Source organism: Microcaecilia unicolor, chromosome 2 (assembly GCF_901765095.1).
Source record: "Microcaecilia unicolor chromosome 2, aMicUni1.1, whole genome shotgun sequence".
NCBI lineage: Eukaryota > Metazoa > Chordata > Amphibia > Gymnophiona > Siphonopidae > Microcaecilia > Microcaecilia unicolor.
Window position 1 is genome coordinate 170052715 of NC_044032.1, and position 25175 is coordinate 170077889.

The 25175-nt window shown below is 41.3% G+C and overlaps 1 protein-coding gene across 3 annotated transcripts in view; it reads left to right on the forward strand.

Annotated features, from left to right (window-relative positions):
* The first annotated feature begins 1847 nt into the window (after positions 1-1847).
* The window catches only part of DCP2 (decapping mRNA 2), an 88124-nt gene continuing 64796 nt past the window's right edge, over positions 1848-25175 (forward strand). For 2 of the 3 annotated variants that reach the window (XM_030193488.1, XM_030193489.1), the window contains exons 1-3: positions 1848-2049; positions 16098-16249; positions 21537-21664. In XM_030193488.1, coding sequence (XP_030049348.1) covers positions 1997-2049; positions 16098-16249; positions 21537-21664 — 333 coding nt within the window. In that variant the 5' untranslated portion in view covers positions 1848-1996. Of the gene's footprint in view, positions 2050-10929; positions 10971-16097; positions 16250-21536; positions 21665-25175 lie in introns of those variants that run through there. The other variant, XM_030193490.1, reaches the window with a different exon arrangement.

Sequence of the window (25175 nt, forward strand, 5' to 3'; positions counted from 1 at the left end):
TATTAGATTGTAAGCTCTTTGAGCAGGGACTGTCTTTCTTCTATGTTTGTGCAGCGCTGCGTATGCCTTGTAGCGCTATAGAAATGCTAAATAGTAGTAGTAGTAGTAACTCAGAGGGAGGGAGTACTTGGAACTCGGAGGGAGGCCTTGGAACTTGGAGGGAGGGAGGGAGGGGGGCCTTGGAACTCGGAGGGAGGGGGTCCCTTGGAACTTGGAGGGAGGGAGGGAGGCCTTGGAACTCGGAGGGAGGGAGGGAAAGGAGAGAGAGAGAGGGAGGGTGGGCCCTTGGAACTGGGAGGGTGGGCGAGCAGGAGGGACTGGAACTCTGAGGGAGGGAGAGGGGGCTGGAACGCAGAGGGAGGGGGCAGAGGGGAGGGGTAGCGGGGGGGGGAATGCACCACCTGTAAAAAAAAAATTCAACACCCCCAATCATTTGGAAAAGTTGGCTCCTATGGTACAGAGTGTCTTTCTTCAGCGCTGCGTATGCCTTGTAGCGCTATAGAAATGCTAAATAGTAGTAGTAGTAGTACAGAGGGTAGAAATGTGGTAATGGGGAGCAGATGAAAGATAAAAGGGAATAGAAGACTGGGAAATGAGTGAGATGGGAAATGTGAGAGCTAAAGGATGAGAGAAGGAGATAGAAAGGTAACAGGAAAATGGAAGGGAAAAAGGAGTACAGCAAAAGGGTGAAATGAGTAGACAGGCAAAAAAAAGAAAAAAAAAAAAAAAGAGAGAGCTTTAAGAGGAATATTGATACGTCAGAGACAGGTGTAGTGAGGGAATGGAACAAGATAGGAGGAGAGAGGAGAAATAACAAATGTACAGCAGCCTCTGGAAACAGAATTAGTATAAGATAGAAATGCAGAAAAAAGAAACTGGGACCAATGTGATTGGAAAATAAAATGCCCAGACACACAAAGGTAGAAAAAAAATGTTTTATTTTGAATTTATTAACTGGAATGTTAGTTTTGGGAAATGTGTATCCCAGATGTCTATGTATTGTGTTCAGTACAAAATGAAATGCATTTGTTTTCGTTTCTTCAGTGTTGCAGTATATGCTGAGCCTAACGTTTTGGGAAACCCACTTCAGTTTTTGTCTTCATATTTCTATCACTAATGTAGGATCCCCTTGTTCTGTATTTGGTGAGGGTCTGCCTTTGTTTTGTGTGTGACTCACTGCTTTAAATTTCAGGCTTTGTGAATGTCACTCTTTGGGATGGGCCAATCTTTTCATATTGTTGTGATGCACACTAGCCTCTTAGTTCCATAGACTGTAGTTCCATAGACTGTGCTGTGGCCATTCGTTTAACTTTAACATGACAGGTTGAGCCACAACTCCTATGATGCGTGTTCCAACTCGCTCCCAAAAGAAAACTTTTATTGGCAACACTATTTGGATGTGTCGTCAGAAATAACGTGGTTACAAATACGTTAGGTATATATCGTAGTAATAAGAACTAAATTAATATTACTGTTTTCATTAAAGCCGTGAAGAAAACGCAGCTCACCAGCAGCACTCTACTCAACAATATCCATAGAGTCCCATCCCACGCACTATTTTGTTTCAATTACGAAAAGTAAGATACTGAACACCCACTTTTAATTGGCCCCGCCTACACTCTCCCCCCCACCCCTCCCAAGACCTTCCTATTGGATGAGTAGAAGCGTTCCTCACACTGGTTGGCTAATAAATCCGTAGCGTAGATTCCTTCAGTAGTTTCTTGGTCACGAATCACGATTCTGTCCTTTCTCAAATCTCATTGACCCTGCTTTCTCTATTCTCCGCCTGAATAGGCTGGCCGGAAGTGACGCGCTAGGAAGTTGGTGGGCGGGAATCGACCGAGTCGTTGTCGTTTCGGGAGGTCTCGGGACAGGAGAGGAGGCTGTGCCACCGAGGCTGGTTCAGGTGTTGTTCCGTGGTTTTGAGTTTCGATCGCCGGCTTCGGCCTTTCTCGTGTTCGTCTGCCTCTGCTCGCGGGATGTGCTGGCGTGGACCATGGAGGGCAGGCGAGCGGAGATCCCTGGCAGCGTCCTGGATGACTTGTGCAGGTAGGGGAGCGGGCACAGGAAGCGCAGCGGCGGCGAAAGGCATAGCAACAGCAGGAGGAGGAGGAGTGCCTGCACCTACACATTCCGTCTGTTATTAGCCTGATTGTCACTAAGAGGCAGATGCAGCAACCAAACGTAAAAAAATCTAAATCGTTAAAGTTCTTAACGATTTTAAAATAACGAAAAATGCACCAAAAAAAAAAGTCACACATGCTGAGATCGGTATTGAAACGTACAATGTACCAAAGAATCACAATACACATCGTTAATCGGCCCCCAAATCATGCGCAGAGCAGCCAAGCGTTATGTTAGCTGCTCTGCGCATGCCACAAACAGTCAAAACACAGTCAAATCACAAGCACATGGCTCCCAAATCAAATCAAAACAAAAATAAAAAAAAGGGTCGGGAGGGGGCAAGGGCGCTCATCAGGAGCGTCCTGTACGGACGGCCTTGCCCCCCCCCGCTGCTCGCCACTTTCCGCCGCTCCCCCCACCCCGAAAAAGCAAAATGCTAGCTGCCCCGGTCCCCCTCCCTCACTACTCTGTCACCTCAGCTCCGCCTCCCGACATCCTCCGTCCTGTGCCCCGCCCCCTTTTGGGGTCGTCGCCGCCATTCCCCTCTTCCATCGGGCCCCCCTCCCTCTTACCGGGCCCGTGCAGCGCCTCTCTCCTCTGTCCGAAGGCGCTGCACGGGCAAGAAGAAAGCTGATGGCTGCCTTCGCTCAGCTTCGATGGCGCGTCTTTCTCCTGCTGGGCTCGCCCCTGTCTGACGTCAGTAACCTACATAGGTTACTGATGTCAGACAGGGGCGGGCCCAGCAGGAGAAAGACGCGCCATCGAAGCTGGGCGAAGGCAGCCATCAGCTTTCTTCTTGCCCGTGCAGCGCCTTCGGACAGAGGAGAGAGGCGCTGCACGGGCCCGGTAAGAGGGAGGGGGGCCCGATGGAAGAGGGGAATGGCGGCGACGACCCCAAAAGGGGGCGGGGCACAGGACGGAGGATGTCGGGAGGCGGAGCTGAGGTGACAGAGTAGTGAGGAAGGGAGGGGGACCGGGGCAGCTAGCATTTTGCTTTTCGGGGTGGGGGGAGCGGCGGAAAGTGGCGAGCAGCGGGGGGGGGGGGGGCAAGGCCATCCGTACAGGACGCTCCTGATGAGCGCCCTTGCCCCCTCCCGACCCTTTTTTTAAATTTTTGTTTTGATTTGATTTGGGAGCCATGTGCTTGTGATTTGACTGTGTTTTGACTGTTTGTGGCATGCGCAGAGCAGCTAACATAACGCTTGGCTGCTCTGCGCATGATTTGGGGGCCGATTAACGATGTGTATTGTGATTCTTGGTACATTGTACGTTTCAATACCGATCTCAGCATGTGTGACTTTTTTTTTTGGTGCATTTTTCGTTATTTTAAAATCGTTAGGGACTTTAACGATTTAGATTTTTTTACGTTTGGTTGCTGCATCTGCCTCTAAATAGGGAGAAACTGGGTAGCATACACGGGCGCAGTATGTAATCAACCCTTAATTGTGTACTGCTAATGCAAATATATATAGATAGATACATAGTTACAATAATGGAAACAAAAACAAGAATATCTGCTAATGGGAATGTTTTCTATTTATGTTTACACACGGGTAATTTCATAAAAGGGTGCCCATATCAAAGTTCCAGACAAATACCTGCTTTAGAAAACCTATATAAGTGTCTAATCTTCTTTATAAAGTGGTACATAAATTCTCTTGTGCAAATTTGAGGTATGCATGCACACCTTTGGAGCAGGTATATGCATACATTTAAGCTCTTCCTTTTCCCTATCCACACTATCACTCTAGGACTATGTTTGTGCAGCGCTGCGTATGCCTTGTAGCGCTATAGAAATGCTAAATAGTAGTAGTAGTAGTATTAGTAATGTGTGATATTGTTGGCATATATACTTATAAGGCACCATGGGTAAATATGCACATTTGCCATTTGTAAGACATTGCTTTACAGGTGGGAAGTGTCTTATAAAATTACCTCAAATCATTATCATAACTTGAAGAGTCCCCTAATTTAATAAAACCCATATTGCATAATATAAGTATGTTCCTCATAAAGCTATCATTGTGACGTGTGATATGGGGCTAGACCAATGTGGTTCCAATGAAGGATATTTATTTAAAAAGTCTAATGCAGTATCAAACAGCTTGGTGTGAAATGCGCCTACATATGTAAAATATGACTTTAAGCATTGTTTTTGCATATCCTTAGTTTGTTAGAAGTGATTCTTAAGTTCTATGGGAAGTTTTGGCTTTTGAAATATCATTTATACAGACATTTTTGATATGTAACAAAAAAAAAAAAAGTAAGAAACTTTTTAGAGATGAAAACTAAGGGGTCCTTTTACTAAGCCGTGTAAGTGCCAACGCGCACCAGTTTGGAACTACCGCTTGGCCTGGGCAGTAATTTTATTTTTTTATGCGCGTCCACTATGCACGCCGGAAAATATATTGTACTTTCCGGCATGTGGTGTTAACTGGGCGGTAATCGGCATTATACGCTCATTGACGATTACCACCCGGTTAACGCGTGAGACCTTACTGCTAAGTGAATGGGTGGCGGTAAGATCTCAGACCCAAAATGGACGTGTGCCAATTTTCATTTCGCTGCATGTCCATTTTTGGTTAAAAAAAAAGGCATTTTTTTACAGGCAAGCTGAAAAATGGATCTGCACGCGTCCAAAATATGCACCTACATTAGCGCAGGCCATTTTTCAGTGCACCTTAGTAAAAGGACCCCTAATACAATTGAATGTAAAATACCATCTGGCAATAAAGTATATATTTACAAAATAAGTGAAACTAAAAATATGTTGTGTTCAAGCTCAGTGGTAACTGGTACACAGAATTCTAATTGCAGTTCTAGGAATGATGTTAGTGTTAAAGGACAAGCTATAAGCTAAAAAAAGGTATGTGACTAAAACCGCATCTAACAGAGTGAAGACCTTTATAAGATAATCCATATAGAAAGAGGTGACAACAGAAGAAAGGTTGCCATCAGAAAGCTAAAATATAGCAAGCAGAAACAATAACATAGGGCCATGTTTACTAAGCTGCGCTGTAGGCACGCTAGCGTCTTTAGCACGTGCTAAAAATTAGTGCACGCTAATGCTAGACTCCCATTTATTCCTATGGTGTCTCTATTGTTAGCACAACGCACCTTAGCAAACAGGGCCTGTAGTAATTAAGAGTACCACGAAGTACAGAAGACTGATTGAAAAGTGTGTGCCAGTGCTTGTTAATGAGGTAAAATACTACAAACTAAAATGAATGTGTATGAGAACTTGAACGGCAGCAAAAGCCAGCCACAGGTGAAATAAGCAATGTGGAGTAGACAATATAAGTAGCCAGTTGGAAATTTGATCAAAAAAGTATGGGCTTCCTTTTACAAAGCTGGGCTGCTGATTCTCGGTGCGGCAAATGAGAGGAAACCCATTCAATTCCTATGCACTTCCTTTCATTTGCTGCGCGGAAATCGCTTGCATGACTTTGTAAAAGAAGCCCTATGTGCATTGGAAAATTCCAACAAATTAGTACAGACTAAAAGTTTAATAACTGACTTACCAAACGTTTGTTGAGCTGCAAAAAATGCAAAGAGTTCTGGTAACCTCGTCTGGGAAGATGAGCCAAATGAACGCACCAAGAAATCAAGCATATAAAAAGAACTGAATTGAGCCTTGTTTTAGAGGAAATAAGCTTCTTTCTGAAAAAGAACTAAATTCAGGCTCGTTTGGAGGAAAACGAGCTTCTTTCTGAAAATCCCCCAAAAGATAGCATCAAGAATATATTTGAGACACATGCAGGGCTTTGAGGTTTAAAACTAGAGGCTATCCAGACAAATATATTCTTGATGGGTTCCTTAAAGCTGAAGCTGCTGATAGAACAGCTTTGTTGACTACAAGAACAGAGAGGGACAGTCCTGACTGATTATGCATGAACATTGGTATTTACTGGAGGGCCATAATTGTTTTAAAGATAAAAGATTAGTCATAGCCTATTCCAGAGATAAGAATCTTAAGAATTATTTAGTACCATCTGTCCTACCAGAAGTAATTGCTCCACGTGAGGAATTTGGCCTTATGGGGCATTCTAAATGTGGATCATGCAGTGTGTGTGTACACTCTTTAGATGTAAAAGATTTCATTCATCTCACCACAGGTCGAATATACAAATTCCCACATGTCTTGAACTGTAATAGCTCAAATGTTGTATATATGTATATATTATGTGTTCCAATAGGTTGGTTAAAACAAGAATTGAGCATCTGAGTTGTATAATTAGGAATGCAGAATCTGCTCCAGTTGTTTCCCATTGGTATCAGTTGCAACATTCTATTAGTGATCTGAAATACTTTAAGATCATTCTAACAAGGTGGAGAGGAGGAGATCATGAACCCGTTCTACTTAGAGAAGAGCAAAAATGGATATTCCAAATTAATACAGTATTTCCAGATGGTTTGAGTGCTGAAATTGATTATAGACCTTTTTTTGTGACATCAGCTATATTTAGGGCCCTGTTTACTAAGTTGTGCTGTAGGCACACTACCTTTTTAATGCTAGAGACACCCACACATTCCTATGGGTGTCTCTTGCGTGCGTTAGCGTGCCTTAGTAAACAGGGCCCTTAGTTAATACATTTTTTTTATCTTTTAAAAACATTTAGGGTCCTGTTTACTAAGCTGCGCTAGTGTTTTTAGTGCGTGCTAACACACAAGACACCCATAGAAATATGTGGGAGTCTCTAGCCTTAGCATGCACTAAAAACGTTAGTGTGCCTTAGTAAACAGGGCCCTTATTTATAAGCTATTTGACCTTTTTTACATTTTCTGTTGTATGTTGGGTATTTTTTGTAAAACGGAGCGCACGTACATTTTTGTTCAAAATTTTTTTTAGTTGCCAAATGGGAGGTTTTCCCACTCAATTGGGCGGCTTTCCGCGACCGGTTGAGGGGAATTTTTGATGGCTGCGGGCTGCGGGAAATTGGGCGGCTTTGGGCACTTTTCTCGGGGGCTTCTATTGGTCCAATAGAAGCCCCGCAGAGGCGGGGTTCATGACATCAGAGGCGGGGTTGATGATATTGGAGACGGGGTTTGACTTTGGGCTGGTTTTGGGCGGGGAAAATTTTTTCAATCTGGCAACACTGCCTATAACATGTAGTTAATGTGCAAATTTGCATGCACTAACCAGCAAGACACTGCACTAACGGTATGCTTGTGCTATAGCAGTTATTGCATACTAATTTAAGCATTAACAGCTTTAGGTACCTTAGTACAAAGGCCCCTAAGCAATACCTGTGTAGGAAATTGGGAAATTACTACTTAAACATAGTACATAGCAGAACTTTGTTGATGCACCATAAAGAAATTAATATGAACATAAACATTGCTATACTGGGAACGACCAAAGGTCCATCGAGGCCAGTTTCTTGTTTCCACAGTGCCCAATACAGGTAACAAATACCTGGCAAGACCTGAAAAGAGTAAAACAGATATTATGCTGCTTATCCTAGAAATAAGCAGTGGATTTTCCCAAGTCAAACTTAATAATGGCTTATGTTCCTAACTGCTTCTACCACATTCTCTGGCAGCAAGTTCCAGAGTTTAATTACACATTGAATGAAAAAAATATTTTCTCTGATTTGCTTAAAAATTTCTACTTACTAGCTTCATTGCATGCCCCCTAGTCCTTGTATTTTTGGAAAGAGGAAACAAGCGGTTCACCTTTACCCGTACTTAGTATTTTATAGACCTCTATCATATCTTCCCTGAGCCATCTCTTTTGCCAGCTGAAGAGTCCTACCTTGCTAGCCTTTCCTCCGAAGGAAGTCATTCCATTCCCTGTATCATTTTTGTCGTCCTTCCCTTTACCTTTTCTAATTTTGCTGTATCTTTTTTGAGGTGCGGTATTGTGCCAGTTCTCATATTCTGCCTATGTCTGTTCAGTTCAAGAACGGATTACAGTAATCAAGAGCTGGATCAGCCAATCCAGGTGCTACAAAAAATTAAAACAAGATAATATAAAGTAAATATTAGATAAACCCACCTTGCAAAATAAAAAAGCTTTTAAATGTTTTTCTGAATTGAAGATAACGAGTACAAGACCTCAGAAACAACGGAAGCTGGTTCCACAAGTTAGCTAACTGATATTGAATAGACAATGTAAGATATTTGATTAACTTTAAATTCTTATACATTGGAAATCTTAGTTACGGGTGTTAGAACACCCATGAAGCAAGGATACTAAATTCAGCATATAATCAGGAATTTCCCCAGTGAGAATTTTAAAGGTGGTAATACCTAATTTGAACTGAATTCTCTCAGCAACTGGTAACCAATGAAATTTGGAGTAATAAGATTGAAATGACTCAAAACAAGATAATCCAAAAATCAGTCTAAGAGCAGAGTTCTGCACCAACTGTAAATGATGAGTGATTTAGAGCAAATAATTAATGTGAGACTACAATAATCCAGTCTAGAAAGAATTAAAGACTGGACCAAGATTCTAAAATCCTCCAAACTGAAATATTTTTCCAAAGATCCTCAGCTTTCTCAATGTTATAAAAGAGTGTTTAATGATAGACTGAGTATGACAATGCGTAGACAATAAATGGTCCATCTGCACCCCCAAAAGTTTTGAATGAAGATCCAAAGAAATTACTATATAAGCTTATAAACTCAACATATCTTGAATCTGTTTTAAAACCTAACCATAAAAACTTGGTTTTCCTCTTGCTTAATTTAAGCCTATGTAGTGCAGTCCAATTGTTTATCGTATAAACATGTTTTAATATGAGATAACATATCAGACCACAGTTGAGAAACAGAGTCACAATCAGGCTTATTTTCGAAAGTGATCGCCAGCGATCTTCCGACATAAATTGGGAGATGGCCGGCGATCTCTCAAAAGCGGCGGAATCGGTATAATTGATAGAGGCTTTTTTGACACCATCGCTGCTTTCCCGTTGCCGTGCTGGCGAAAGTTCAAGGGGGTGTGTCGGCGGCGTAACAAAGGCGGGACATGGGCGGGCATGGGTGTGGTAATGGAAAAATAAAAGCGGCATTCAGCAGTATTTCACCGGGTTTACTTGGTCCTTTTATTTTCATGGCCAAGCCTCAAAAAGGTGCCCCAACTGACCAGATGACCACCAGAGGGAATGGGGGATGACCTCCCCGTAGTCCCACAGTGGTCACCAACCCCCTCCCACACTAAAAAAATAAAAATAAAAACCTTTTTTTACCAGCCTGTATGCCAGCCTCAAATGTCATACCCAGCTCCCTGACAGCAGTATGCAAGTCCCTGGAGCAGTTTTTAATGGGTGCAGTTCACTTCAGGCAGGCAGACCCAGGTCCATCCCCCCCTACCTGTTACACTTGTGGTGCTAAGTGTTGAGCCCCCTTCACCCATAAGGGCTATGGTAATGGTGTAGAGTTGTGGGGAGTGGGTTTGGGAGGGATTTGGGGGGCTCAGCACCCAAGGTAAGGGAGCTATGCACCTGGGAGCTATTTGTGTATTTTTTAAACATTTTTAGAAGTGCCCCCTAGGGTGCCCGGTTGGTGTCCTGGCATGTCAGGGGGACCAGTGCACTACAAATGCTGGCTCCTCCCATGACCAAATGCCTTGGATTTCACCGGGTTTGAGATGGCCGGCATTTTTTTCCATTATCGCTGAAAAACAAAACCGGCGATCTCAAACCCGGTGAACTCTGGCATTTGGCCGGGCTAAACCGTATTATCGAAAAAAAGATGGCCGGCCATCTTTTTCAAAAATACGGTTCCGGCCAGCTATTGCGCCGCCGCCAAAATAGATCGCCGGCGAAGTTCGATTATGCCCCTCAATGTTATCTGCATATATAAAATGTCTTGTCTTGCTCGAGAGCAACACCCAGAGACTGCATTAATAATTTTCAACCTAATTAATTTTCAACCTAATTAATTTTCAACCTAATGATGACACCCCTGGCCAAATCATTATCCAACCAAGGCCTCAACCCATACATCTATGCAGATGATGTCACAATTTACATCCCATTCAAACATGATCTAAAAGAAATCACTAATAAAATCAACCACATTATGAACTCATGGGCAGATGCATTTCAATTAAAACTTAATGCTGAAAAAACACAATGTCTCATCCTCTCATCACAATATAACACGAGTAAACCCACCACTATAAGCTTACCAAACTTCACCCTTCCCTTCTCAGACAGCCTGAAAATTCTTGGAGTCACAGTTGACCAAAATATGACACTTGAAAGCCATGTGAAGAATACAACAAAGAAAATGTTCCATTCAATGTAGAAACTCAAAAGAATTAAACCTTCCTTCCCAAGAGAAATTTTTTGCAGCCTAGTACAATCAATGGTACTAAGTCACATAGAGGCTCATTTTCAAAGCACTTAGCCTCCCAAAGTTCCATAGAAACCTATGGAACTTAGCCTCCCAAAGTGCTTTGAAAATATGCCTCATAGACTACTGCAATGCACTGTATGCTGGTTGTAAAGAACAAATCATCAAGAAGCTTCAAACAGCCCAAAATACTGTAGCTAGACTGATATTTGGTAAGACAAAATACAAGAGTGCCAAGCCCCTAAGAGAAAAACTGCATTGGCTCCCACTCAAAGAACGTATTACGTTTAAGGTCTGCACCTTGGTTCATAAAATCATTTATGGTGACGCCCGGTTTACATGTCAGACCTCAAAGACTTACCACCCAGAAATACTAAATGATCAGCACGCACATTCCTAAATCTTCATTTCCCCAGCTGCAAAGGACTAAAATACATTTTCCTACATAGGTACGCAGCTATGGAATGCATTACCACTTGACGTGAAAAAACAGTGACCTAACCAACTTTCGGAAATTACTGAAAACCTGCTTCATTAACAAGGTATACCGCAGTGATCCTTTATATGAACTTTAATGCATTACCTCTTTACCTATTATCCTGAATGTGTTCTCTTTATACCTGTTTGCTCAATTTTATTTTGTCATTCATGTTCTCTATGTAATACCACTTGTATCTCTCATTCTGGAATGACGATTGCCATGATGGAACAATGTAAGCCACATTGAGCCTGCAAATAGGTGGGAATATGTGGGATACAAATGCAGCAAATAAAATAAATTGAAAAGGGAGAGGGAAACTACACACAGTATTCAAGGTGTGGTCACACCATGGAGTGACATAAAGGCATTATGAATTTTTCATCTTTGTTCTTCATTCCTTTCCTAATAATTCCTAACTTTCTATTTGCTTTCTTAGCTGCTGTTGCACACTAAGCAGAGGGTTTCAACGTATCATTGATGACACCTAGATCCTTTTCCTGGGCGGTGACTCGTAATGTGGAGCTTTGCATCACATAGCTATAGTTCGGGTTCCCACATACATCCCACATGTACTTGCTCACATTAACCCACTGATTCGATAAGTCACCAAAAATTGCGTACAGTGCAAACCTAGGCGTCCTCCTGATTTGCACATTCAGTTTAATAGAACATGCCAATTAATGCCAATAATTGGCTTTTTAACAAGCAATTATTGGCACTAATTAGATTTAATTGGGACTTGCATGCATAAATTTATGCACATTCCGAAAAAGGGGGTATGGAAATGGGTGTAATTATAGAATAACGGTTCTCCGTGCATAAATTTAGGCATGGGCATTTGCACCATGTTTTTCTTGGTGCAAATGGCGGCACCTAGATTCACATGTGACCTCTTTGCTTAAGCGTTTATTCTATAAATTGCGCCAAACTTTAGGCACGTCTTACAGAATACTACTCAAATAGGGGGTTTTCAGTGCTGATTTTTTTTTTTAGGCACCACATATAGAATTTAGCCCTAAATGTCATCTGCCATTCAGATGCCCATTCTCCCAGTTTTTGATAAAAGAAAATAAAGCAGATTTCCCCAAATTTATGTACATTTAGAGGAAGTTTATGAAAAATGATTTCATAGTAACATAGTAAACGACAGTAGATAAAGACCTGAGTGGTCCATCTGGCCTGCCCAACAGTCACACTCATTATCAATTAATGATTAAACCAACAATGAATGTGATAAATACTTGATCATAGTCTTTCTTTGGCATTTCTGAGACATCAACATGTTTTTAATTAGAGGGCTGCTCTAACCCTTCCCAATTAGCATGACCCAGCCATTCTCAACTGGGTGGGGTAACAGAAACCAATGCTAAGTAAACAGGATATGAGAAAGTATATTCTTTATTTGCTTATCAGTTACAAATACATTTCTCATGAGAGAATTATACAGTAACATAACTGGATGTCATTCTGTTTGCTTCTCCAAAATAGTATTCTGAGACGACAGTTTATATACTGTATTCCAAACAATAATTCCTTCTCTGCAAGACTCTTTCTCAGAGTTTATCTGATTTCCATGCAACATTCTTTTACTTGCCTTTTTTATTACTACTTTTTCACAGAAAGGTATTGAATAATTAGAGAAGGGCTTCCTTTATGCAGAAGTTTTGTCCAGCATCAGTCTAAATGTGGCAACATTGTCCAGTTCAGAACATCATTAGCTGCCAAGTTCATACAAAGTTAATTATGTTCAGTAGAAAATAAATCTGTTGCCTCAGGCTGCTTGCTATGTGACTACTGCATCAAGTATTACATATTAAGGGCATTTGCTTTAAACTTTGTTGTAATTCATTTATCCAGACCTTATATATGCATGGTTTTGCTTTTTAATCCCAAAGGTGAATCCTAAGGGTGGTTGAACAATTAGGTATAAACTGTGTTTCTGACTTTACTTGTTTTGGAATTTGGACTTCTTTGGGTCCTGTGCTGACCTGTACATCTGCTGTCTTAGAGTACAGAAGAAAATACTTCTACTAGTATTTTTACTGCTTATAGAATCTGGCTTTCTTGGGGGGGGGATGGGGGTGTCAAGGTGACTGCGGCACGGCAAGGGGTTGGCGGGCTGGGATGGAGGAGATTACTTGCGGCGGGGAGGGGTTAGATTCCCTGTGGGGGAGAGTGGGGACAGGTTGGATTTTTGTCTCCTTGCAACTCTCTAATCTGTGGCTTTAGGCTTGCTATCTGCCAGGCTTAACAGGTGCACACCAGTGACTCAGTTGGACATAACACTGGTTTTTAAATCACTAGTCAGGAAGAATTTGCACTGGTAAACATGAAACTGAAAAAGTATACCTGCCTGTTTAACACCATTAAAAAATGTTACCATAAAGTAATACTATAAGAACGTAAGAGTAGCCATACTGGATCAGATCCATGTTCCATCTAGCCCAGTATCCTGTTTCCAACAGTGGCCAATCCATATCACAAGTACCTGGCAGAAACCCAAATCGTGGCAACTCTCTATGCTACCAATCCCAGGGCAAGCAATTGCTTCCCCTTGTCTGTCTCAATAGCAGACTATGGATTTTTCCTCCGGGAACTTGTCCAAACCCTTTTTAAACTCAGATACACTAGCCGCTGATACTACATCCTTCGGCAAAGAGATCCCGATCTTAACTATTTGTTGAGTAAAAATATATTTCCTCCTATTTGTTTTAAAAGTATTTCCATGTAATTTCCTTGAGTATCCCCTAGTTTTTCTACTTTTGGAACAAGAAAAAATCAATTTACTTCTTCTTGTTCTACACCACTCAGGACTTTATAGACCTCAATCATATCTCCCCTCATCCATCTCTTTTCCAAGCTGAAGAGCCTTAACCTCTTTAGCCTTTCCTCATATGAGAGGAGTTCCATCTCCTTTATCATTTTGGTTGCTGTTCTTTGAACCTTTTTCTAATTCCGCTTTATCTTTTTTGAGATATAGCCACTAGAACTGAATGCAGTACTCAAGGTAAGGTCGCACCATAGAGCGATACAGAGGCTTTATAGTATTTTCTGTCTTATTCACCATGCCTTTTCTATTAATTCCTACCCTATATTTGTGTTCAAACATGAGTTTAAGCTCATTCAGAAGCTGCAGTTGATGCTTCAGAAAAGAATAATATGACATAAGGCTATTTGCTACGTTGAAGATTCTTCTTCATGTTCAGGCATGCTCTCTTCAGTGTCTTCAAAGCAGGAGCAGTGCCTATGGTGCTGTTTTATTCAGGCATTCAGGCCTTGCATTACTTTGTTGTAAAGTTTGCATTTTACGCAGATGAATATCTTATCCATAGTTAAAGGCACTACATTAAAATATTTCCAAATTGGCAGGGAGGGGAGGGGGCATTATAAAGCACTAATGATAGCATATGTCTTTCATCGATAGTCCACTGTACAGTTTGTTCCCTTACGTTGTATGACCATGACCTCTTGATGGACAAAGGCTGAAGTACATAAGTCAGACCAGATAATTGACTACTACAGTGAGGCCAAGGAGCTTGGGGATTCGGTGAAGTCTGTTGAGATTCCATGCAGCCTTATCAAAAGGCTTTGAGTTGGGAGAGTTGAGTGAGCAGATTATGGTGGAATTGAAAATATTGAACTTTAGTGCTAAGCTGGATGCCCTAGGCCCTTAGCTTGATGGTTTGGAGATGTGAGGTTCAGATTTATAAGACAGGAAATCCAGTGCTGTGAATACTCTGAGGGACCTAAGTCCTGCAGTGCTGAGGGAGAGGTATGATAGAGGTTCATAAAACACTGAGTGGACCTCCATCAAACGGGTGAACATGAATTGCTTGTTTACTCTTTTTTTCTAAATATACTAGGATTAGGGGGCATGAAACGAAGCTATTAAGTAGAAAATGTAAAACAAACTGGAGAAAATATTTTTTTCACTCAACTCTGGAATTCTATACCAGAGAACATAAAAACAGCTTAGGGTTTAAAAATGGTTTGGATAATTTCCTAAAAAAGTTCATTAGCCATTTATTAAGATGAACTTGGGAAACTCCACTGCTTATTTGGGATCTTGCCAGGTACTTGGACATGGATTGGCCACTGTTGGAAACAGGATACTGGGCTTGATAGACCTTATGTTATGTCCCAGTATGGCAGTGTTTATGTTCTTATGAGCTGCCAAGTGTTCTGAAGAAAGGTCCCAGAGGTACAGCAGATTTGGAGGAGGGCAGCCTGATGGTATTTTTTAAGAATAGGCTGCAGGATGTATTAAAGCCAGACAAGTGTCTCAGATTTTGCAATAGAGCACAGAGATCTGCAGCAAAGTCCCCAACTCATGGTAGGAGAGTGACTTCTGTGACTCTATGGTTTTTAAATGGAAGAATGGATCCAGTACCAAGCCAGTGAGCTGAGGCACCTGAAATTCTGTGTACGTGTTTCTTTTTTTCTCCAACTCTATGAAATTTAAACGAGAAGGGCAGTTTGTGGGACAATGCGTGACTGAATATTTGGGTTAATGGGGGCTGGAAAACCTTCACTTCTGTGGAGGTGGCTAAATGTTTTTTGATTGCAATGGTAAAGTGTTGCAAGAGAGACAAAGAGAAACGGAGCGTGAGTAGTGACATGGCTGCACACACTGTAAGACACAGATTCCCAAATAGCTTGATGAAAGTGAGTGCTAGGAGAGAAGAATTGGTCTGACTTGGGGTGCTCACAGAAGATGCTGGAGTGCAGAATGAGGGGAGAGAAATAAGAGACCTGCTAATTAACAACAAATTTTACCTTTTTGTCATGGATGCTTTGAAGCTTTGTATGATGTCATTTTCTAAAAATCTGTCTGTCTTCTCATCATGTACCATACTGGCTGGTATATGAGCTTACTGTGAAAGTGTAAGTGTTTTTTTTTTTGCTTTTCTTTTATAAACATTCATTTATATTGTTTTGAATACAAAAATAGCAGTTCTGATACATTCGTCAGTGGTCATATTTTCGTTAGAACAAGAATAACTACAGTGATTCATCTAGTAAAACCTAACACAGATGGTGATTGATCAAAGTATCAAACCAATTTACTGCCAGCAAACAAGACGTTCATTGGTTGTCAAGCCATTTATTATTTGTAGAGCGATATCTTCACTTGTCTGATTATTTTGTATATTAGAGAATATATTTACCTTTCTCTTTTTGTTTTCAGCCGATTCATTTTGCATATTCCTAGTGAAGAAAGGGACAATGCTATCCGAGTATGTTTTCAGATTGAACTCGCCCATTGGTTTTACCTGGACTTTTATATGCAGAATGTACCAGGATTACCTCAGTGTGGGATAAGGGACTTTGCTAAAGCTGATATCCTTTTCTCTAGAAAACCAAGTTGCTCTAAGACATGCTCAAATTTTTGATTCTTTTTGACTGTCATTGGAGTGAATGACAATATTTTTGCAATGGCAAAGCAGAGGTAGTCAAGTTTGGCAACTGATGTAGTATAGAATGTATAGAAAACCATTTGTATGTTAGAATGAGTATTGTAGCTGTTTGTGGACCATATGTACTAAGTTGTGATTTGTACAGAAATTTGGTTTATTTGGCTCTCCCCCCCCCAAGTTTTTGATTATTTGTTCCAGTTGGTTGCTCACATTTCATTTTAATAAAAAAAAAATTGATTTGTTTATAGTCAACTTAATGTTCATAGGTTAAACACATGTTAATTTGATTTAGCATGCCCTCGGTGGTGTAAATTCTGCCCAGGCAACAAACATTGCTTATTCACTCACTTTCATGCATCTTTCTGACTCTCCATGCAGTTTTATTAGTCCCTTTATTCTTTAACTCTAATTACTGTCTTAGGTGTATGTGCGCCACCTTTGCTTACACCCTATGCTGTTTAAGATGTTTTATTGTGTATTGTATCAATATTGTACTTAGCATAATATGACATAATATGCCTGTTTATTTTTTCTGTTGATATTGAGGCATATTTTCAAAGCATTTAGACTTAATAAAGTTACATGGAGGGGCATAATCGAACGGGGCGCCCAAGTTTTCCTGAGGGCGTCCTTGCAGGACGTCCCCGTGAAGGGGCGGGGAAACCCATATTATCGAAACAAGATGGGCGGCCATCTTTCGCTTCGATAATAGGGTCGGGGATGCCCAAATCTCAACAGTTAGGTCGACCTTAGAAATGGTCGACATAAATGTTGAGATGGTCGACCTTAGAGATGGTTGTCCCCGGTTTTCGGCGATAATGGAAACTGAGAATGCCCATCTCAGAAATGACCAAATGCAACTCATTTGGTCATGGGAGGAGCCAGCATTCATAGTGCACTGGTCCCCCTGACATACCAGGACACCAACCGGGCACCCTAGGGGGCACTGCAGTGGACTAACTGATGCACTAACTGAACTGAAAAAGCCCTTCCCTTACCGATTCGGAAAGGAACGGGCATGCATGAAGGAAATTGCATGCAAATGAGCTGCTCACTGTTAGCTCATTTACACACGATTTCCTTCCTAAGGAGGGGAAGCCAGTGCAGAGCAGCCAAGCATTATGCATGGCTGCTCTGCACATGCCAAAGACGGCTTCATACATGCAGACAAGCTGCGTGTATAATAGCCGTCTACAACCTTAAATAAATTGCCATCTACAACCTTAGAAAAATACAAGTCCAGGTGAAAACGTCCAAGTGCTCGTCAGGGATGTCTTTTTTTTTTTTTTTTTTTTTAATACAGTATGAGTGAAGGACATCCTTCGCTATGCCTCCGCCTCTGCAACGGCAGTTGAGGACGTCCTTCGCTATTCCTCCGTCCGTGCAGCGGCAGTCGAGGACGTCCAAAATGTGGATGTTTCTGTGAGGACGTCCATGCCTGCTATGCCTCCGACACCCCCTTTATTTATTTGGATTTTGGATCACAAGTAGCAGCAGTGGGATTTGAACCGGCCACCTCTGGATTGCAAGACCAGTGCTCTAACCACTAGGCCACTCCTCCACTCCCTTGAAATTTGGCCGTCCCTATGGGGGGTGGGGGGGGCAGTTGAGGACGTCCAAAATGTTTGAAAGAAGGACGTCCACGCCTTTGCTATGCCTCCGCTGGCACACACATACCTCCCCTCCCAGGGACCTGCGTACTGCTGCGATGGACCTGAGTATGACCTTTCAGGCTGGCATCTTTACCTGTAAACCATTTCTGGTACAGGTAGATCTCTCACATCTTTTTCCATAAAGCCCAAAGTAAAGAATTCATTCAATCTCTCCACTATGGCCTTGTGCTCCCTGAGTGTCCTTTTTGCTCCTTCATGATCTAACAGTCCCACAGACTCTCTCACAGGCTTTCTGCTTCTGATGTACCTGAAAAAGGTGTTACTATGAGTTTTTGTCTCTGTGGCAAGTTTTTCTTAATATTTTTTTTTTAGCTTTCTTTATCAATATACAGAGTAGTTCTCTGCACACACTCTAATTTCCTTCCTAAAGTGGTGTCAGAGTTCTATCTTAACCAGTCAGTCATTCTTCTAGCATTGTTCCCAAAGGCGTATGCCCATCTTGGCGAAAAAGCATACTTTTGGACTGTAAGCAAGCCTTAGTCTTCTATTTGGAGCGGTCTAAAGCCCATAGACAGGCCACTCAGCTTTTTGTTTCTTTTGATCCAAACAGAATGGGGGTGGCCATTGGCAAACACACATCCAGTTGGCTGGTAGATTGCATCTCTTTTGTTTTTGGGAGATTTCAACTTGCCAGATACGAATTGGAAAGAAGTAGAGAGATTGTTGATGCCTTTCAAAGTGCTCTGCTCAGACAAATGGCGACGGACCCACGATGGAAGGCATGACATTGGATCTGTTGCTCACAAATGGGGAAAGTGTATCTAATGTCTGAGTGGGTGTTCATCTGGGCAGTAGTGATTGTCAAAACAGTTTGGTTTGATATAACTCAGTCCTGGATTTCAAACATGCTGACTTTAGTAAAATGGAGTACCTGAAGAAGCAGCTGATGGGATGGGAGGACATACAAAAACTGGGAAGACAGTAATCCAGGCTGAAAGGAGCGCAAAAAATTGCTACTGACCTTTATGTGAGGAGAGTAAATAAAAGTAAGAGAAAAACCAAAATGGTTCTTCAAACAAGTGGCTGAGAAAATAAAGGCAAAAGAGTTGGCATTCATGAAATACAGAAAAATGCAAGAAGAGAAACTTAGAAAAAATACTTGATGAAACTGAAAGAAACCAAGAGACCTACGTCTGTTAAAAGCACAAGCGGAAGAACAAATGGCTAGAAATGTAAGGAGGGGGAGAATTTTTTTCAGGTATATTAGTGAAGGAGGAAGGCTAAAAATGGAATCGAGACTGAAAGATGCTGTGGACTGCTATGTGGAGAGTGACAAGGAAAAGGCGAATGTGCTAAACAAATGTTTGTGTTCATGGAAGAAAATCCTGGAGAAAGGACCATGATCGGCTGGCAAAGGTACATATTAGAATGGAGTAGTTATCTCACTGCTCATGGAAGAAAGTGTTTATGAACCTGAAAAATTGAAGGTGGACAAAGCCATGAGACCGGATGGGATTCTTCCCAGTTTATTGAAGGAACTTAGAGAGGTTCTGACAGGTCCTCCTTAAAGACTTGTTTAATAAATCCTTGGAGACAGGTTCCACGGGTTTAGAGAAGAGCAGATGTAGTTCCTCTTCACAAAAGTGGTGACAGCAAAGAAGTGGGAAGCTACAGGTTGGTAAGCCTCACTTCTGTTATTGCAAAAGTAATAGAAGCATTGCTAAAGAAAAGGATATTGAATTGCCTCAGATCTTGTAACTCAATGGATTCCAGGAAACATAGTTTTACCAAAGGTAAATTGTGCCAAACAAGTTTGATTGAATTCTTTGACTGGGTGACCAGAGAATTGGATCAAGGATATTAACTAGATGTAATCTACTTGGATTTCAGCAAAGCCTTTGACACAGTTCCCTATAGGAGGCGCTTGTATAAACTTGACAGGCTGAATTTAAGACCTAAAATGGTGAACTGGATTAGAAACTGGTTGACAGACACCAGAGGGTGGTGGTCAATGGAATTCACTTGAAGAAAAGGTGAGTAGTGGAGTGCCTCAAGGATTAGTGCTAGGGCCAGTTCTGTTTAATATATTTGTGAGCAACATTGCCGGAGGGTTAAAAGGTATGGTTTACCTTTTTCCAGATATCATCAAGATTTGTAATTGAGTGAACACTCCAGACGTTGTGGAAAACATGAAAAAAGATCTGTAAAATTTAGTGGTCTGTTTGGCAGTTTAAAATTCAATGAAAAGAAGTGCAGAGTGATCAATTTGGGGAGTAGAAATTCAAGGGAGATGTATGTTCTAGGAAGTGAGAGGCTGATATGCACAGACAGGGAGAGGGTCCTTGGGGTGATAGTGTCCGAGGATCTGAAGGCGACAAAACAGTGTGATTAGGTGATGACTGTAGCCAGAAGGATGCTAGGTTGCATAGAGAGGTGTATCCAGCAGAAGAAAGGAGGTGTTGGTGAGGCCCCAACTGGAGTGTTGTGTTCAGTTTTGGATGGCCATATCTTGCTAAGCATGTAAAAAGACTTGAAGTGGCCCAGAGGAAGGCAACAAAAATGATATGGGGCTTGCGCCAAAAAATGTACAAGAAGGAACTGGAAGACCTGAATATGTATACCCTAGAGGAAAGAAGGGACAGGTGAGATATGATAGACCTTTAAATACTTGAAAGGTGTTAATATAGAAACAAATCTTTTTCAGAGAAGGGGAAACTGGAAAACTAGAGGACATGAATTGAGGTTGTGGGAAACAGTATTTTACTCCCGTTGTAGTCCAGGTGTTTTAAACGGGTAACGTACGTAATAAACGGGTGTTCGAATTACTTCCCTGCACGGGACGAGATACAACTTTTAGTGCTATAAACTGCAAATCACCAAAAGAATGATAGGACCCCAACAATGAGAGACTAAAGGAGCAGTCACATCTTCATGCTGTAAGCAACTACAGTGCTTGATCATTCTAATGTTAAGTGATCTTGGGGTCTTCCCAATATAAACAAAAGAACAAGGGCACCAAATAGCGTAAACTACACAAGAAGTCTGGCATGTCGAGAAATGAAATAAATGTGCTGGTTGAACTAGAAAGTTAATCTTTGTCTACTCTTGAGTAAATGTACGTACAAATTCCCATATGAAACCTGGCACTCACTCCCTCTTTCCCTGTGTCTTTTGACTAGCATTTTTGCCTTTTAAGGTTGTAACTGTTGCTCCTTGCAGGTTATCTCAATACTTTCTCAGATTTGATGGAATCATACCAGTGCTGTTGTGGGCTGTATTGGTAGAGAATAATTTAATAAACATTGCTGGTAAGTAATTGCTTTTAGGATATGGACAAAACATGTGATAGCACGGTATAAGATTCACTGTGTACCTAGATCAAGTACTTAAACATGGGATCAAAGAGGAGGATTGCTGCTTTATGCTCTTATGTAATCATGATCACTTCTTTTCTAGGCTATTGTGGTACTGGGAAAGGCAGTAAAGTCTAAAAACAAATGGTACTTTTTGAAATCAGATGTGTAGGTTTGTTGTTTTGGTCATTATAGATATAAATAGAGTCTGGTTTTTAAAGTGAATTTCCTTGACACACTGTACTATTTCATCATTGTCCATTTTTGCTGCCTGATGGTGAAGATGTGCAAAGGATTTTAGATGAGTGGAAGGAATACAAGATGGGAGTTCCAACGTATGGTGCAATTATTCTTGATGAAACACTTGAAAATGTAAGTCTGAATTAAATACTTCGAAATAAATTGTGACATAGAAAATGGTTGGCTTTTCCCGTTTCTTTAAGATCAACTTTTGACTTTGAGAGATGATAGAAGGGGCATTTTCGAAAGGAAGTCCAAGTCAGAATAGAGATATGTAACTCGTGTCTAAAACGGACTTCTATTTCACATGTTTTCCAGCAGGAAATACGTGAGATGAATGTCTGTGTTCTGAGGACATCCAGCAAGAACAGTCATTTTACAGACTGGAATGTCCAATATATGAATGGCAAAAAAGCCGGAACAAGGACATCTGTCTGGCAACCTTCTTAGAAGAATGGCCATACAGACATCCCTGCAGAGCAGAGGGGCAGCCTCGTGGCTAGTACAGTGGACTTTAAACAGGGACCTAGGTTCAAATTCCACTTTAACCCTCATTTGTAATTGTGAGCCCTCCAGTAACAGAAAAATACATACTGTACCTGAATATACACCACTTCAGTAGCCTTCAGACTTGCAGGTGGCATATATATTTAGGTACAGTATATATTTTTCTGTTTCGGGAAGGCTCACAAAAAATGGAATTTGAACTTGGGTCCCTTGGTTTAAAGTTCATTGCACTAACCACTAGGCTGCTACTCAGACTTGCTAAGAATGCCCATAATACCTGAAGCTGTCACAGAGCCTGGTATCCGCTTTCAGTTTTATTTTCAGGGGACACAGAGAGGGACTGTAACAACTGGGGGTTGAGGTGTCATGCCTTAATCCCTCCAGTGGTCGGCTGCTGCTCAATCAGAGCATCTTTTTGTAACATAAGAATAACCATACTGGGTCAGACCAATGGTTCATCTAGCCCAGTATCCTGTTTCCAACAGTGACCAAGGCCGGTCTCAAGTACCTGGCAGAAACCTTGGATGTGACCTGAAACAGATTTAACTTAAGACATCCTTCTTTTTAGACTTTGGCGTTTCTTCCCATTCAGTTATCACTGTTGGATATCCTGATTTTGGACCTTCACCAGTCCCGCCCAAAGTACGCCCCTCTTCCTGTTTGGATGTACTGCAGTGTTGGATGTCCCTTTTCTGCCTTTCCAAAATCAGGATTTGGACTTTTCAAGCACATGGAACTCCATTTGGACATATTGAGACATCCATATGCTATGAAAATTAAGCTTCAGAGTGTGTGATATAAAATATCCACTAAAAGACCTGACACAAAGAATAAATTCAGATTTGGCTTGGAATGCACCACTATCAAGCAACCGATTTGACTATTTCAGCATATGTGGGGTTCTTTTATTCAATTTTGTGTGTCTTTTTTTTTTTTTTTTTTTGTCTCCATGGAATGTGTTCTCTAGAGGTGTGCTTCCAGAGGCTTCTGGAACATAGCATACCTCTATTTCGCTTTGTATACAATTTCTTGTAAAAGACTTCACACCATTGTACGTTTTTCACATTCTGGTGTCTAAAAAGTACAATGCAAAATGCACTGAAACCAGGAGTATATTTTACTGATCTACACAATATATGCTAGGCTTTCAATATGAAAGAACATTTACAGAAATATTGAAAAATAAAGAAGAAAACCCAAAAGTATTAATTACATAAGTCTTCACATTCCCTTTGTCATAGCAACTCAGAGTAGTTCTGTTTCCAAAAGTTTTCTTAACGAGGCCATAATAACTTAGTTTACCTCTGTTCAGTAATGATAGGTGAACTGATTCTCATACTTCTGGATGAAGATTCGAGCTGTTATCTGTTGCATGAAGTGAGCGTAGAGCTGGAGTTGTCCAGGATAAAAGTATTGAAAGGTGTAGGTTAAAATTAGCTTTCCACCAATGTACTACTACTAACTACTACTACTTATTTCTGTGGTGCTACTAGACATACGCAGCACTGTACACTGACTGTGTAAGAGACAGTCCCTGCTCGACAATGCGTACAATCTAATCAAGACAGACAAACAGGACAAATAAGGGATAAGGGAATTAAGGTGGGAATTATAAAACAGACTTGGGTACTGAACAAGTGAATAGGATTTTGGAGTTAAAAGCAGCCTCAAAAGGTGGGCTTTTAGCATAGATTTGAAGATAGCCAGAGCTGGAGCTTGATGTACTGATTCAGGAAGTCTGTTCTAGGCATATGGTGCAGCAAGATAAAAGGAGCGGAGTCTGGAGTTCGTATTAGAGGAGAAGGGTCCAAATAAGAGAGATGTTCCCGTTGAGGAGTGTAGGGTGAGATAACAGTGGAGATATACTGAGGAGCTGCAGATTGAATGCACTTGTAAGTCAATGAAGTGACGTGTGGAGAGGGCTAATATGAGCATAGCGACACTGGCGGAATATAAGTCATGCAGCAGAGTTTTGAACAGATTGAAGGGGAGAGAGATGGCTTAGTGGGAGATCTATGAGAAGCAAGTTGTAGTAGTCTAAGCAAGAGGCACTGTCAGATCCATTACTTTAAAGTAGAAGCAGTTTAATGCCACCCAGATACTGCATTTAGGCTGTCCTTACAGAGTACATAGCCATGGGTTAAAGAACTGTAGAGGTCTCTGGCTGAATGAAACTGAAACATTATTCTTCAACAGTATAAAGGTTACGCCACAGACACGGCCTGTATAAAAGCAGCAAGACAGAAGCCACTAATAAAAGCTATATGATGTGCATGTAACATTTGCGCAGCAACACTTTGGGGACCCTACACATGTGGGAGAAGGTTTTATGGTCTCAAGAGAGCAAAATGCTAAACAGTATGTATAGTGTAAAATAAACGCAGCATATCACTCTGACAGCATCCCTATTATAAAGCATGGTGGTGGCAGCATTTTGTGTTGAGGGTATTTTGCAGCAGAAAGAATAGGGAGGACTCTGAAGATGCAGGGAAAGATGGATGATGCAGAATGTATACAGGCAGATCTTGGAGGAAAACCTATTCTCTGAGGGCAAGCAGGATACTATAGCGTTGTCATCTGATGGAGCCCATGTGGGAATGCATTTCAACAAAGTTTTGAGAGCATTGCACTGCTTACGCACACATCTTCCTGCCTGCCACTGTTGTGCAAGACCTAGCCAATCACCATTTTTCTGTGGAGCAGTACAGTTGAACTCTTCTGTGCTTCTGTAAGCTCATGTGAAAATTTTTGTTGTCATTGATTCCAAGTGTTTTTGATTTCTCCTCTACTATGTAAATCCTGTTTATTTCACACAGTGGGACAGTGTCTCTATCATTCTTTTATAAGTTTCCTTTTTTTTTTTTTCTGTCCCATTTCAGGTCGCATTTAGGCCTTGGGCACCTGGCTGGGTTATTTTTCAAAACTGTTCAATTTTGCTGTGACTGTTTTTCCAAACACATCCCAGAAAAAGCTCCCAGCAGCTTTAAAAAGTGTTTGCTTTACAATGCCTGGGACCGATCATAACTCTTCCTTTTGCAATCTGTGTTCACAAATGTCAATTAAAAAAGTACTAAAGGATTTTTGGCACAAATAAGTCTGGTCCATCAGCATTGGCATTGGAAGCACCAGTCTCCAT